Raw genomic sequence first — 16,456 nt, 5'->3', positions numbered from 1 at the left:
TGTAAATCTTTAGACAATTTTATGGTATATCCATGACCTCTTGGATCCTATCAGACTATTTTCAGATGCAAAGGCACCCAGCCAAAGTTATATTTCTAAGGAATTTCTCAGGGCCCAGAAGGATGTCAGGGACCCCTTTCTATACAGGAATTTCACAAACATTATGTACTTCAATATGGCTTTCCTTTTTAATGGGTAGAGGAGAAGGTCCAGGGAAGGAGAGAATTTGAAACTTGAAAGAAAAAAAAGAAATTGGGGGAAGCTAAGTGGCGCACTGGATAGAGCACCAGCCCTGGAATCAAGAGGACCTAAGTTCAAATGTGACTTCAAATCTGTGTAACTGTGTGACCTTGGGCAAGTCACTTAACCCCATTGCCTTCAATAAAAATAATATTTAAGAAAAGAAATTAAAAATTGGTGAAAGGAATGAACAATTAAAGGCAGCTTCTAGCTATTTGATCTCCCCACAACTCTTGGGGGTAAATGAATCAAGGAGAGGTAAAGAAACTTGCTCAGTCACTCAAGCTAGGAAATATATATGATTGGATTTGAATTCAGGTCTTCCTATCTACAGACCCAGCTCTCTATTCAAAGGGCCACCAGCAACCTCAGTAAGGGGTAAAAAATGAGAAGGTCTGGGATTAAGGACTGGAAGTTTGGGCCTAGTATGGAGGGAACCAAGGGAGAGGCATTAGCCAATCAGAGTGCAGCCTCCAACCCAAATTCATTCCCATGGGGCTATTCGCAGTCACATGTACTTCTCTCACAATTCCCTTCTCCATCTCACCAGATCCAAGGGGGCGGGACTAGGGGAAGTTCGACCAATGATAGAGACCCATACAGGTCCTCAAAGGACCACTGGAAGGGGCAAGGTGAATAGGATCACTTGGTGAGAGACGCTCCCGAGAGGAGGTGGTAAAGCTAGCTGCACAGAAAAGGAGAGCTCTGGCCTGAGGCCTGACTCAAGCCAAACTTGGCTCTCTCTGCTGGGGAGTGGGGAGGCCCGAGCGCAACCCTTAGAGTTCATCTAATTATCTGCTTTTGTCTCCTCAGGTCCTCGTTGAGGACATCCTGAGCCCCACCATGGAGACGCTGATCCCCATACTTGACAAACTCCAAGAGATCTTCAAGATGGTGCACATGAAGCCCATCAAACTCCCACAGATAGTGGTTATCGGCTCCCAGGTGTTACCTCGGGTGTGGGGAAGCAGTGGGCCTCGTGCCGCCTTCCCAGTCCCTTCGGGCCTAGTTCTTTCCACCTACCTTCCCCAGTCCCCTCCCCCCAAGTCTGGGAGGGACAGGCGGGTGCCTCCTTCCTTCTTGGCCCCTCCCACCACACTCGTTTGACTGCTTGCTCTAGGCACTCCCCCTGGCCTGGCACTGACTGGCCTGGCTGGGGTGGCAGCCATAACTGGCTAAGTCCCGAAGCAGGGGTCTAAGGGTAGCAGCACCTGAAGGAGTGCTCCCAACCAGTGGACCTCAGCCACCTTTATCCCTGTTTGGGATTGCCCTGCTGGCTGTGCCCACAGAGATCTAGGGAGCTGCCTTCATAGGCCAGCATTATCTCCATACCCTGCCCCCCCCAGCCCCATGGTGAAAATTCTGAGGGGTTTGGGGACCTCCCTGTTGTGGAAAAACCCTGAGTAGAGTTGCTATAGGATCCTAGACTCAGACTGGCTGGAAGGGGTCTGGAAGGCTAGCTAAACCAACCTCTCTTTACAGATGATGAAACTGAGGCCCAGAGAGACATTTCCAAAATGGCAGGGGGGAGGACTTGACCCCTGACCTTCCAAATCCAAACCTAGTACCCTTTCTGCCCTGTAGTTAACTGGAAATGGTCAAGGCCAGGATGACTCAGTTGGGCTAGGCTCAGAGTAGAAGTTGGTGATGGGAGGTACAGGCAGTGCCATTTCCCCAAAGCCCCTGAGCCATCTCCTCTCCCTTGATATGATTCCAGAGCAGTGGAAAGAGCTCTGTTCTGGAAAGCATCATAGGCCGGAGCTTCATTCCAAAGGGCCCTGGAATCATGATTCGTAGGCCCCTCATCATTCAGCTGGTAAACGTAGCCTTCATGGACAAACAGACAGAAGCAGCAACTCCACAGATAGGTGAGCATGAGGGAAAGGACCAAAGTGGGATGAGGGTTGGGGGCAGAGCTGGGCCACAGTTTCATCCTGACTTGAAGGTTTGGCCAGGCCAGAGTACAACCACCACTGTTTGGGATTCTTACGCTAGCTTTAGAACTGAAGAACAGCTTCCTGATCTTCCAGTTCAACCTGCTCATTACCAGACGAGGAAGGCAGGCCCAGGCTGTTCAAGTGACTTACCTAAAACAACCAAGACAATGCCATAGACCTGGGCTTTGGACCCAGGTCTCTTGACTCCACCATTCAAGTTGTGCTGTGTCTTGGAATAGGTGATAGAAGTGGCTCTGCTGTGGGCAAGTGTCCCTTCTTCCCACTTTCCTCCCATTAAGAGGTGATTGGCAATGGCAAGAGAGGTGATCCTCCCCTTTCTTCTTGTCCCCACAGATAGCAAAGCTGAGGAATGGGTCACTTTCTCACACCAGAAACATAAGGTAATCCATGCCAACCCAGCCCATTTGTCAAACTGGATCATTGGGAGGAATTTTCCTCTTCTTCCTATGTACATCACTCTTTCCCAGCTCACCCATAAGCCTAGTGGCTATATGGAAGTCTTGAGAATAATGCTGCCCCTGCCCCTGTGTTGACTGGGAAATGAGGACTTGGTCTGTGTTGAGTGGCTTCCAACTCAAAATCTCTCCAAATCAATAGTTCTCTTTCCTCTCCAGTTATTTACAGATTTTAATGATGTCCAGATGGAAATTTTGAAGGAGACAGATCGGATCTCTGGGACTAATATGGTAAATGCAGGATGCACATGGCCCCTTCCCTTCCTGTTTTACCCCTGTCTTTTTCTAAGCCCAGTGGATCTGACCTTGACTCTTATCCACCAGGGGATCAGTCTGGAACCTTTGTACCTGAAGATTCATTCCTCCAGAATCCTCAATATAACTCTGATTGACTTACCTGGAATCACCAAGGTCGGTTTTCTCCCTGAAGCCTCCATCAGAGGCTGGACTGGTCTTCTCCTCTCCTATTGTCCAACACTTTCACTCTGGTTCATGGATTTCATCATTCCTTCACCAATTCATGACAGATCAGGCACAAGGTCCTGTGCCTGATGGGGAGGGGTGGGGAGCAAAGGCAGTTTAATAAGGGAGGGGAGGAATACATTAAGTCCTTTCCCATTTGTGAGCATAGTAAGGAGATATCTTTTAAGGAGAAGCCAAGGCCAGACAGGCCAAAGGGAAGCTGGGTAGCAATCAGTCCTGGGGCATGTGAAGGGCCAAACCCAGAAAAGACATGAAGAAAGCATTTATTAAGCTTTTTTCCTATTCTTTAATCCTTGCACCTTCCTTCACTTAGGCATCTCATCAGCTCCTGTGGATTGATTGCTGAGGATTCTCCTATCTCCCTTTCCTGTCTCAATCTCTCTGCTGACCTCTTATCTCTCATCTTCAGCTGCTTCTTAGACATAACCAACTGAATTGCCAGTAGACATGATTAAGACAGAAGTTTTGTCTTTCCGCCAAGCCCCCACCTTATTTCTGTAGAAGGTAGCACCATCCTCAGCTAGGTGGCACAGTGGATAGAACACTGACCTTGGAGTCAGGAGAACAGGAGTTCACATCCAACCTCTGACACTTGAAACTCACTAGTTGTGTGACCTTGGGCAAGTCATTTTACCCCTATTATCTTGCATCCAGGGCCATCTCCAGTTGTCCTGATTCCTATCTGACCACTGGACCCAGATGGCTCTGGAGGAGAAAGTGAAGTTGGTAATTTAGCACAGCCCCCTGATTCACTGGCTTGTCCTGGCATCACCTCCCTGATATCATGGTCCTCTTCAAGAACTGAGGCTCACTACCTCAGAAGCATCCTGGACTTCTCACTTTCTCACCCCCTGCTAAGACCTTTGCTTTTCACCTTTGCAACAACTCTTGAATACTCCTCCTCCTCTCCTCTGCCACTGCCACCCCCTGACACAGGCCTTATCACCTCATCCCTGGACTACTACAGTAGCTGCCAGAGGCAGGGAGGGAGGGATGGGCTGCCATCTCCTGTCTCTTGCTTCAGGTATCTAAGTGGCTGCCAAAAACAAAGGTCAGATCATGTCATCCCCCTCTTCGATAAACTCCAGTGACTCCCTCTCTCCTCCAGGAGCAAATATAGACTATTCTGTATGGCATTCAAAGCCCTTGCTAACCTAGTGCCCTCCTCCCTTTCTAGTCTTCTCAGACCTTACTCCCTGCAACATACCCTGGCCTCTCAGCCTTCCTCCCTGGCTGTAGGCCTTCATTCTCTCTGGCCATCTCCCATGGCCATGCTAGCTTCTACAGGAAGTCTTCCACGCCCCTCCTGTTTATCCTATCTGGAGCTGGCTTTGTAACTGGTTGTTGGCATGCTGTCTTTTCCATTAGACTGGGAGATCCTTGAAGGAATGACTGTTTTTGCCTCTTTTGCATCCCCCCCCCCCATACTTCACGTAGTACCTGGGACAGAGTAGGCCCTTAACAAATGGGAATGGGTGGATGGATTGATATTTACTCCTTTTTCTTCTTATCTCCTTCTGCCATATTCCTGTTGGAGATCAGTCCCTTGACACCGAGATGCAGATCAAAAACATGATCATGTCCTACATCAGTAATCCCCACTGTCTCATCCTGGCCACTGCTGCTGCCAACACAGACATAACCACTTGTGAAGCCTTGAAACTTGCCCGGACTGTGGATCCTGATGGTATAGCCCCAGGACTACTTTGGGGGGGGGGGTCTAAGTAGAGCAAAACTAGGAATGGAAAGAGTATCTACTGGGAGGAGGAGATCTGACTTGGCCAGTAATTCTTCATTAGTCTTAGGCAGGGCACTTGACCTACTTGGGTTTATTTTCTTTCTAAAATATGGACTTTGAGCTCGATGGGTTACCTCCGGCCTCTTTCACTTTTGTGATCTCTGAGACTGGGATTTTCCCTCCCTGGACATAAATATCATTATTAGGAAAGGATGGCTGGAAGTTTTTTGTCATTTGGGGCTGCCCGCTCTTATCTTTGAGGCTAAAAACTGCTCATCCTTCCATTCCCCGAACATCAGTGTTTCCCCTGCCGTTGACAAGACCTGTCCTGTCCTTAGTAAGGAGCAAATAATGGGAGGACAACTCTTATGTCCTGAGGGCATACAACTCTCCCCACCTAGCTCAGACATTACTCTTTAAATCCCTAAAGTCATCTCTGGAAGGTGGGCCTAGAGGTCACAGGCTGTTCTTGTCCCTTTTGTACTTCTTAGGTTGCAGAACTTTGGCAGTGATCACTAAGCTCGACCTCAAGGGTGTTGAAACATATATGATGGATATCCTGTTGGGCCAGGTCATCTCTGTGAAGCTGGGCATTATTGGAGTGGTGAATTGGTGAGGAATATGGCCCCTTTCAATCTGCCTTCCTAGGTTGGTAGAGCACAGAAGAGACTGAAACAGGGACAAGGGAATGGAGCAAGACAGAAAAACACTGGCTGAAAAACAGTTGAGCTTTATATTTGATGAGGAGAATTCACTTCTTTCTATAGAGTCAGAAGCAACAGGAATAGTTTCTAAAATTAGAAGCAATGGAAACAGATCCTAAAAAATTACAAATGCTGAGAAGGTACATGGATTCTTTTTTTTTTTTTTTTGCTTTTGCAAGGCAATGAGCTTAAGTGACTTCCTCAAGGTCACACAGCTAGGTCATTATTGTGGCTGAGACTGGATTTGAACTCAGGTCCTCCTGACTCCAGGGCCGGTGCTCTATCCACTGTGCCATCTAGCTGCCAGTAACATTCCCTCATGATCATACACCACAGCTTATTCAGTCATTCTTCAAATGATGGGCATCTGTTCGGTTTTCAATTCTTTGCTACCACAAAAAAAGAGCTACTCTAAATATTTTTATACAGATAGATCCTTTTCCTTTTTCTTTAATCTCTTTGGGGTTGTATACAGAATTTGCTAGAAACTTTGAGTGTAGCTCTAAATTGTATTCCAGAATGTTTGGACCAGTTCACAACTCCACCAATAATTTACCAGGGTCCCAATTTTTCCACATCCTCTCCCAGCATTTGTCATTTTTTTCTGTCATGTTAGCTAATCTGGTAAGTGTGAGGTGGTGTCTCAGAGTTGTAATTTGCATTTCTCTCATTGAGTAGTGAAGGTCTTTGTGAGTTTGGACTTAAAATAATAATAATTAAATTAAATATGTGTTAACCTTCAGAGTTTGGCCTAATGAGGGACCAACCTTAACTCCCAGAGTTTGGCCTTAAGAAGGAGTATACCAGAATTAGGTTCAGGTACACATTTATTGCTATTTCTCTAAGCTTGCTGATTATGCAGATCTCTGTTGGGGGGTCCTGGTTAGAGAATCAGGTCCCCCAAGTTGGAGTCTTGAACTGGGTTTTTTTATATAATTTTACTAGTAGAAGACAGGATCTGAAAAGCCACCTCTGGCTTGTCCAATCAAAGAAGAGAGGGGACCTCCAATTTAGGATGGGACTGAAGAACTGGATCTCAAACATTCCATTATAAGGAGTCACCTTATCAGTCATGCTACAGACCTCCACAAAAGGAATGTGAATTTTTCCCCTCCAGGATGTCAGTACATTCAGTGTTTCTTGATCCAATGAATTTGGGTTTTTTTTTTACAAGGCAATTTGCCCAAGGTCACACAGCTAGGTAATTATCAAGTGTCTGAGGCCACATTTGAACTCAGCTCCTTCTGACTCCAGGGCCAGTGATCTATCTACTGTGCCACTTAGTTGCTCCCTGTCTTTCCTTCTTTTTTTGTTTTTGCAAGGCAATGGCATTAGGTGGCTTGCCCAAGGTCACCCAGCTACGTAATTATCAAGTGTCTGAGGTCATATTTGAACTCAGGTCCTCCTGACTCCAGGGCTGGTGCTCTATCCACTGTGCCACCTAGCTGCCTTCACAATGGGATTTGTCATTAGGAGTCAACATTGGTGTTTGAGAACGTTTTCCCACATGATTAAGGATAGCTTTGATTTCTTCTGAAAACTGCCTGCTCACATCCTTTGACCATTTATCAATTGGGGAATGGCTCATTTATAAATTTGACTCAGTTCCCTAAAATATTGGAGAAATGAGGCCTTTTTCAGAGAAACACTGTAAATCCCCCCACCCCGCAATTTTCTATTTTCCTACTAATTTGGGGATTTTACTCATGCAATATCTTTTTAATTTTATGTAATCATAATTACCTGGTTTTTGTCTCCCATGATCCTCTCTCTCTCTCGCTTCTTGGTCATAAATTCTTCTCTTATTCAAAGATCTGACAGGTAATTTTTCCATGCTCTCCTAATTTGCTTATATTATTCCCCTTTAATATCCAGATCATGTACCTACTTGGAGATTATCTTGACCCACAGTTTGTGATGTTGGTCTTGCCTAATTTCTCTCTGACTGCTTTCCCATTTAACTGGTTTTTGTCATGTGGTGAGTTCTTGCTCCAGTACGTTGGATCTTTGGGTTCGTCAAACTCTAAGTGGTAGTGCGCATTTACTTTTGGATATTTTGTACCTAGACTATCCCATTTAGAGCACTCTATTTCTTAGATGGTACCGGATTGCTTTGATGATTATAGCTTTGTAGTAGAGTTTGAAATCTGGTACTGCTAGGCCACCTTCCTTCACTTTTTTTATTGATTCCCTTGATGTTCTTGACCTTCTGTTCTTCCAGATGATTTTATTATTTTTTTCAACTTTATAAAATAATTATTTAGTAATTTGATTGGTGTGGCATTAATTTAGGGAATGCTGTCATTTTATTATAATGGCTCATCCTAATCATGAGCACTATTTCTCCCAGTTGTTTTGACCTGCCTTTGCATGAAAAAGTGTTCTGTAGTTGTATTCATATAGTTCCTGGGTGTGTGTTGACAGGTAGACTCCCAGTTATTCTATACTGTTAGAAGTTTTTTACCTATTTTTGGGTTTTGCAAGGCAATAGGGTTACGTGACTTGGCCAAGATGACACAGCTAGGTCATTATGAAGTGTCTGAGGCTAGATTTGAACTCAGGTCCGCCTAACTCCAGAGCTGATGCTCTATCCACTGTGCCACCTAGCTGCTCCATCCCACCCATCTTTGGGCGGTGAGAGCCCCTGGTTCAGCTGGCATTGCTACTCTGCTGTTCCTTCTGCCAGCCTCCACCCCCAGTGAAGATGTCTCTTTCTCTCTTCGTCTATTGTCCTAGGCTGAAAAATGTCTCACTGACTTTTTGTTGCCACTTTACAATTCTGTTTGATGTTTTACAGATGTTTAGAGGGGAATGTGGGGAGAGTCGGGGTGGAACAGTCCCTCTATACTACTATCTTTGCTCTGCCCAATTCAACAATTATTAAAATCTCCTTTGTGGGTTCTAGAGTTGCAAATGCAAATAAACAATCACTACTCTTGAGCAGCTAGGTGGCACAGTGGATAGAGCACCAGCCCTGGAGCCAGGAGGACCTGAGTTCAAATCCAGCCTCAGACACTTCATAATTGCCTAGCTGTGTGACCTTGGGCAAGTCACTTATCCCCATTGCCTTAAATAAAATTTTAAAAAATTAAAAAAAAAAACCAATCACTACTCTTAAGGGGCTTACATTCTAATCAGGAATACAGCAAGTACATAAAATACACCTAGAGAATAAAAAACAAAATAGTTCAATAGAAAGTCATTGGGGGTGGGGGTAGGGAATTGGGGGGATGGATGACTACCCATTAAAAGGTTCCACCTAGAAGATGGTTCTTGAGCTGAAGCTTAAAGGAAGAAATTCTAAGAGAAAGAGATGAGAAGAGAAAGCATTCCATTACAAAGAGCAATAGACTAGAAAGAACAGAAAGAGGCTATTTTGGTCGGATCAGAGTATAACCCTGAAAGATAGTTGGAGCCAGATTGTAAAAGATTTTAAAAGCTAACCAGAAATTAGGCAATAAGAAGACACTAGTGTTAATTGAGTCTAGAGGAGTGGCAAGGGCAGATTTGCCCTTAAGGAAAATCATTTTGGCAGCTGAGTAAGATGGACTAGACTGGGAAGAGGCCTGAGCCGGAGAGACCAGTTAGGAGGCAAATGCAATAATTTAGGTGAAAGATTAAGGCCTGAACAGAGTACAGGGTGGTAGTGTGATGTGAGTAAAGAGAAGGGGTCACATAACTGATTGGATCTGTGGAGTGAGGGGCCCAAGAATAATACCAAAATTCTAAACTTGGGAGACTGGAAGAAGAAAATAGGGGAGTTTCAAAGAGGGTAGATCTGAGGAGAAAGACAGTGAATTCTGGATTGTGGACTTGCAAAGTCTGAGCTGTGTCTGGAACATCAGCTCAGAATGGTTTCTAGGTAATTAAGTGCTGAAGTGGGGGGGCCTAAGGCTGGATGTATTGGAAAGTCATCTCCGTAGAAGTGCTAATTAAACACACGGGAGAAGATGAGCTTCTTGAGTGAGTGTCTTTGGAGAATACTCTTTTTTGGCGATGTGATGATGAGCTAGCAAGGGAGACTGAGAAAGTTCGATTAGGCAGAATAGAAGGGTAACCAGGATAAGGTAGTTTGTTATCACCAAAACACAGAGAAGGGACAGAAGAGAGTGGTAAAAAAACAGCAGGAGGGGGCGGTTAGGTGGCACAGTGGATAGAGTACCAGCCCTGGAGTCAGGAGGATCTAAGTTCAAATCTGGCCTCAGACACTTAATAATTACCTAGCTGTGTGTCCTTGGGCAAGTCACTTAACCCCATTTGCCTTACAAAAACCTAAAAAAAAAGAGGAGGAGAATGACAGAGAGAGAACTTTTTCATTGACTGTCCAAGAGCTTTGGGTTTAGTAGAGGCAAGGGCACCTCAAAAGGCTCTCCACCCCCAAAAGGTTTCCCATGTATATAGCTTGATTATCCAAGAGATGGTGAGAAAGAGGAACACAGAGAGAACTTGGTGATTATTAAGGGCAAGCAAACAAAGCCTGAAGCAGTCCCCTTCCTCCTATCCTCCTGGAGGAGTGTGTTTTGGCTCTACCAAATGCAAGTTGGTAGGCTAGAGGCCTGCAGGTTCTTCTGGCCCACCTGAAAGGCTCACTTGACGAAGCTTGAGAGACAGCCTTCTGGGAATTCCAATTTTTTTAATAGAATGCAATCATTTCATGTTTCACCAGGTTCTTCCTTCACAATAGGCTCTAGTATATGAAGTTTGAATACTGTTAGCCACATTTCCTCAAGAATGCTGTTTTCACCGAAGTCTCACTCATGAAAATTGTTTGGTGGGCCTTCAATATGATGAACCTCAGCCTCCACCACCGTCGTTTGGTACCTTCTCGTCACCAAAAGTTGTCTAGATTATTGAGAGGGTTGGGACATGTCATGTGTCCAGAAGCACACAGCCCAAGTATGTACAAGAGAACCGAGAAGGTCATCTGTCTCTCCATTGGGTCATGCTGCTTCTCTGGCTCTTTCAGAGCTGAAATGATTATTGTCTTTCAGCTACAGCCAGCATTGATAAAATTAGGGCTGGTGCTACATTTAAAGATGATTAACAACATGAAAGTCCTGCCTTCGAGTTCCCAGTCTCCTTGGAGGCGGGAAAGGTTATGGTCATATAAGTATCCTAGAAGGTAAAATTTGATCAGGGCAAAGGGTAAATCCAGACAAAGTGCTCTGAGAAGGGGTCACTTGAGCTGGCCTCTCAAGCAGAGAAGGATTTCCACATGCAGCCCTGGAGAAGGAATGTATCCATTCCAGACATGAGAGATTGTGATGTGCAAATGTCTGGAGATGGGAAATCTCCAATGCAGATGAAACTGGAATTCCTTAGACTTCTACTTACTCTTATCTGCTAATGGAATCAAGTTCTGGAAAATCAGCAAGTCTAAATCAGTTCTATGATAATGCACACATTTGGTTTGTTCTGTTGCCTGCAATTAAGTGGATAAAATGCCTATAGTCCAGACTATAGGACCTGCAGTCCATGGGATTAGTCCATCAGTGGATCTGTACATCTAGATCTATAGATCTATCAATATCGATCTATATCTATAGACATAGATAGATATATAGCAATATATATCTTAGAAAGACTGTGTCAGTGGTCATTGAGCTGAGCCCTAGATTGAGCAGGAAGAGATGACCTTTAGGACTAGCCCAGTACTGTGGAGATTTCTTACTCCCTCCTCTGCCGAGCTGCTTCTCCTTGAAACAAAATTCTATCTTTTTTAACATCAGAATTCTTTTTAAACAAGACACAGCCTTTTTTGTTGCTTTTTTAATATACCCTAACTTCCTAATTTCTCCTCCTCCCTTCTAACAGAGAAGCCAAACCAAAGCAATAGGCCTCTTTCCATACCTATAAGCCACTACTTCTCTAGTATGCTGTAATGCCAGTGCTTTTAAATCATTCTGAGTCATGGCATGAGTCAAGAGTTCTGATGCCTTTGCAAGTTATTTTCCCTCCCATGATTGTCCCTTCACCCATTCCTGGTATTGTTGTGGTGGGTTTATCTGGCTACAGGTCATCCAGAGCATAGAAAATGCAGAGTGACTGTACTGGAAAGCATTCGTCCCCAGGAAATGGCATGAGAGTTATCCCCTATAAGACCGATGACCCGGAAAGTTCAATCAGTTCCATAGCTGGAACATAGATGATAACCAATGCATAGCCATGGTGCTGTATCCAGGACTAGCATAATGGCAGGGGATCATCAGTTTGAAGCTGAAAGAAACCTTAGAAGTAATAGAGTCTGGCTCCCTCATTTTACAGACAAGGAAATCGAGGCACAGAGTTGAGGAAAGTTTTTCGAACATTGATTGGACCTCCCAAGGAGGATTTTTTTTTATTTTTCAAAGTTTTATTAAATGCTTTTTTTATTCGACATCATAGACATTTCCTGATATGTCCTGTCCCATTGAGTCCTCTTTGTAACAACTGCAAATGTGACATTTTACTTCTATAAGTCTCTGTCTTTCAAGAGGAAGGAATTATGATTCTTCACATAAATTTCCTGAGACCCATCCTGGTCATTCACCAGATTCTTTTAGAAAAACTAAGTCTTTCTTTTATTAAAGATTTTATTTTAGTTTTACAATTTTTCTCCCAATCTTACTTCCCTCCCCTTCCCTCCCCCCATGGAAAGCAATCTGTCAGTCTTTATTTTGTTTCCATGTTGTACATTGATCCAAATTGAGTGTGATGTGAGAGAAATCACATCCAAGGAGGATTTTGCAGAAGGACTTTTGCATGTTTCATGGGATGAAAAGGGAGGGATGACTTGCAATCTCCAGCCTTTAGGGTGTCTATAGCAAGAAAACAATATTAGAAGAAAGGATCTACTAATGTGCCACCCACTTTTAGGAAGTTAGGGTATATTAAAAAAGCAACAAAAAAGGCTGTGTCTTGTTTAAAAAGAATTCTGATGTTAAAAAAGATAGAATTTTGTTTCAAGGAGAAGCAGCTCGGCAGAGGAGGGAGTAAGAATCATAAGCTCTATGATGATGGGAACTATGTCTTTTCTAAATAAACTGTATCTTCCCCTTGGATGATGTCTTGTTATGCTCTGAGTGCTTAAGAAATCTTTTTTTTTTGAGTTGAATTGAGGGTTCTCTCTCCCAAGAGTCTCCAGAGATAGGTGGCATCTACCTTAACAGTCTGTCTTCCCCGAATTAAATTCCTGGGATTTTCCAAGTAAATCATTGTGTCATCTATGGGTAGAGGATCGGTGTGCATGGCTTTATTTTCTTTCTTTTTGTCTTATGGCTGTCACTGGCATTTCTAGGATGCCATCAAGAGCAGTAGGGAGAAGGGGTCATGACTGTTGTATACCCTTGCCTTTATTTGCAAAGCTTTTTTTTGGTTTGTTTTTGTTTTGGGGGAGGGGAGTTTGTTTATTTGAAAAGCTTTTAAACTCCTTCCGCAAACCATGCTAGCTTTGGATTTGCCATATTTTATTGCTTTAGAAAAAACTAGTGCTCATTTTTAGGGGGTTTTTTTGGTAGGACCTGGGGGGTTTGTGTTGTTTCTATGATCACAGCCATTGTTTCCTTTCGTTGAATCAGCCTTGAATTCCTGGTCTAGGGAAGGAGACTTGAGTCTGAATTTTGACCTTCTCCACAGGAGCCTGTTTGGCAGCCACCCATCCAACAATATCAGTAACGCCCTACAGGATGCTCAGAACTTCTTGCAGAAGAAATACCCAGTCCTGGCCAGTCAGAATGGCACCCACTTTCTTACCAAGACAATCAACAGGTGCTGCTAGGGCTGGTTGGGGCAGGCTGCTGGTAAAATTGCCAAGTTCCCAAGGGCTTGATCCTTGCGCTCTCTCCCTCAGATACCTGATGCACTACATCCTAGAATGTCTGTCCAAGCTGAAGGCCCGGGTGAATGTACTGATGGACCAGTACCACTCAATGCTGGAGAGTTATGGGCATCCTGTTCAAGACCAGAATTCCACTCTGCTGGAGATCATCACCAGATTTGCCACTGAATATTGCAACAACGTTGAAGGCACAGCAAAGAACATTGAGACCTCAGAAATGTGAGTTCAGGGAAGGGGGAGCAGGGTTGGAGCAGAAAATTCACATAGAGGGGCAGCTAGGTGGTGCAGTGAATAGAGCACTGGCCCTGGAGTCAGGAGGTCCTGAGTTCAAATTTGACCTCAGACAGTAATTGCCTAGCTGGGTGACCTCGGGCAAGTCACTTAACCCCATTGCTGTGCAAAAATTAAAAAAGAAAACACCGAAAATACACATAGAGAAGGGTCACTGAGACTGGAAATTCCTTAGGCCCTGCATCCTGGAATTTAGATAAGGCTCACAGAGTTTAGGCCATTTATTTGGAAGTTGGGCAATAGTCCCGGATAAGGTAAAGCAATAGTAATCTATTGAACAAACTATTTCCTCCACACTTTATAGAAAACCCCAAAAGGGATCATGAAGAGTCAGACGTGTGAAATGACTAAGCAGCAGATACTCCCCTCTAATAGGGGAGAGGGGTTGTTGGCAGGGGGGAGTTGGTTTTAATCTGTCAGACTTCTCAGCAACTTCAAGTCTTAGCAAGTTGACTGGGCCTCTCTTACGTACAGGGTTTAGTGCTCCATGTCGCTCTCCCAGAAGGCCAACAAAGACGTTATTCAGCATTTCCTATTTACCTAAATGCTCAGTAAACATCCAAACCAGAAAGACCCAAAACCTGTCCCTGACTTCCAAAAGCTTCCCTTCTGTGGGGAAGGAGGAATGGAGAAATAATTAGGCATGTACAAAATAGAAAAACTTAATTCTTTGAGGCAAAAATGAAGTAACAGAAAGTTAAGTTATACATGACATTTATTCCCTAAGATTTACCAAGAAACCTAAGGGCGGCAGCCTCTTGACATGACAGCCAAGAACTCCCAAACCTTTTGGTGGCCAACCAATCAGATCACCAAATGTCATTAGTCATTATGACATTAGATCACCAAAACGTCAGTTTCCCTTCGAGTTGTCACGTCTGTCTCCAGGCAAAGGTCTAAAGGAAGATAGCTAGTTATCTCCCTGCTGATTAGTTTCAGCAGGGCAGCAACCCATGGGGCATTAAAGAGAGATAACCAGAAAGTGGCCTACTCGCTAATCATGTCTTCCTGTAACAGGCCAACTTCCAAATGGAGAGTTCACATTCCAGATTTAGAATCCTTAATTACAGAGGAAGAAATCAGACTGACCAGAAACATAGATTGTCAAACTTAATAACTTGGACAAAGGTATCAATGGTGTATTGTGCATATATATATATATGTACATACATTAAATATATATATATATATATATATATATATTTGTATATATGTATTGTCCTTCCATAGGAGTGTCTACAGTTGAACCCAGCTAGGGCTCTCTAGGATCATTGTCTGCCAGAGATGGCATAGAGTGGGCAAGGTAGGAAGAGAGGGTTCCTTTGGGTAGGAATATATCTATATCTAGCTAGCTAGCTATATCTATATATCTAATATATATATATATATATATATATGTATATATATGAGAGAGAGAGAGTAGATGGAAGGTAAACTGGAAAGCAAAGCATTAGCAACTGGGGGTAACTGAAAAAGGTGAAGTGTGAAGTGGTAGGACTCAAACCAAGTCTTGAAGGAAGCTAGGACACAAATCTTTGTCTCATCTTGTCTGGGCATCATATGATACTTCTTGTCATTCAGTTGTGTTCAGCTCTTTGTGACCCCATGGACACATACCAGAGCTGCCCTTGGGGGTTTCTTGACAAAGATACTGGAGTGGTTGAATATTTCCTTTTCCAGGGGATTAAGACAAACAGAGTGAAATGACTTGCCTAGGGTCATGCAGCCAAGCATCTGAGGCCAAGTTTGAACTTGGGTTCTTGCTGACTGCAGATGCAGCACTCTTGTTCACAGCATTGCTACCTAGCTGCTTCCTGATGCCTCGTGGAGCCCAGCAAATAGTAGAAACTGGGAGAGTTCCCCAAAGAACATCTAGGCCAACACACTTGTTTTATAGATAGGGAAACTGAGGCTCAGGCAGAGCAAACAACTTGTCCGAGATTTCATGGTCAGTACTTCGTAGAAGTAAGACCCAGAATTTTTACAGTCTCCGTCCCTTATTTCTGTTTCTAATTCTATATTTGACTTTGGTCTAAGGCAAGGCTGAGTGGGGATTCCTAGGGTTGGGAACAGCCATGGGTCAAGCAACTCCGTAATGCCTCACTTCTGACTCCCCACAGCTTTGGTGGTGCTCGCCTATGCTACATCTTCCACAAGACCTTCAGCCAGACCTTGGAATCCATCAGTCCTCTGACTGGCCTGACCATGTTGGACATCATGATAGCCATCCAAAATACTATGGTAGCAGATCCCTCCTTTCTAACCACCTTCCCTACTCCTGTCCTCATCTAGGCACTGACTTGGTACTCTGTTTCTATGCATCTGGATCATTGTTTGGGGAAAATAGCCCTTTGATCAGAGGGGTGTGGTCCAACCAAAGAAACCAAGGCATAGTGTTGTGAAGAGATGTGTCCAAGGTCACACAGCTGAGCAGAGATTTGAACCCAAGTGTTCTCAGTCCTATGCAGCAGCTCTGGTCAGATCCTCTTTGAGGACTCTTGTTTGAGTAGAGCCTTGATTACTTGCATTGAATTCTTTTAAATGGCTTGTATGGGGGCAGGCCTTGGGCCTTGGGAGGGGAGGGGAGAAGAGTTTGAATTCTTGGCAATGAGGAGGAGGGGAGTGTCAGCCCAGTATGAATCAGGTAATGTCAACTCCCCACCATCTATTAACTCCCAAGCCAGACAGGCACTGGGCTAGGCCTTGGGACTGAATGGACAAAGAAAGAAACCAATCGTATTGTCAAAGACACCAAAAAGGAAAGAAAGAGA

The 16,456-nt window shown here is 44.2% G+C and overlaps 1 protein-coding gene across 1 annotated transcript in view; it reads left to right on the top strand.

Annotated features, from left to right (window-relative positions):
* The first annotated feature begins 1,083 nt into the window (after positions 1-1,083).
* The window catches only part of LOC141496922 (dynamin-1-like protein), a 30,653-nt gene continuing 15,280 nt past the window's right edge, over positions 1,084-16,456 (top strand). Inside the window, 10 exon segments of the mRNA XM_074199498.1 lie at positions 1,084-1,185; positions 1,958-2,132; positions 2,532-2,578; positions 2,813-2,884; positions 2,978-3,065; positions 4,662-4,823; positions 5,366-5,486; positions 13,193-13,324; positions 13,407-13,613; positions 15,806-15,926. Coding sequence (XP_074055599.1) covers positions 1,084-1,185; positions 1,958-2,132; positions 2,532-2,578; positions 2,813-2,884; positions 2,978-3,065; positions 4,662-4,823; positions 5,366-5,486; positions 13,193-13,324; positions 13,407-13,613; positions 15,806-15,926 — 1,227 coding nt within the window.

Source organism: Macrotis lagotis, chromosome X (assembly GCF_037893015.1).
Source record: "Macrotis lagotis isolate mMagLag1 chromosome X, bilby.v1.9.chrom.fasta, whole genome shotgun sequence".
NCBI classification, from domain to species: Eukaryota; Metazoa; Chordata; class Mammalia; order Peramelemorphia; family Peramelidae; genus Macrotis; species Macrotis lagotis.
The sequence above is the reverse complement of the archived record's forward strand: the minus strand, read 5'-3'. Positions and strand labels throughout refer to the sequence as shown.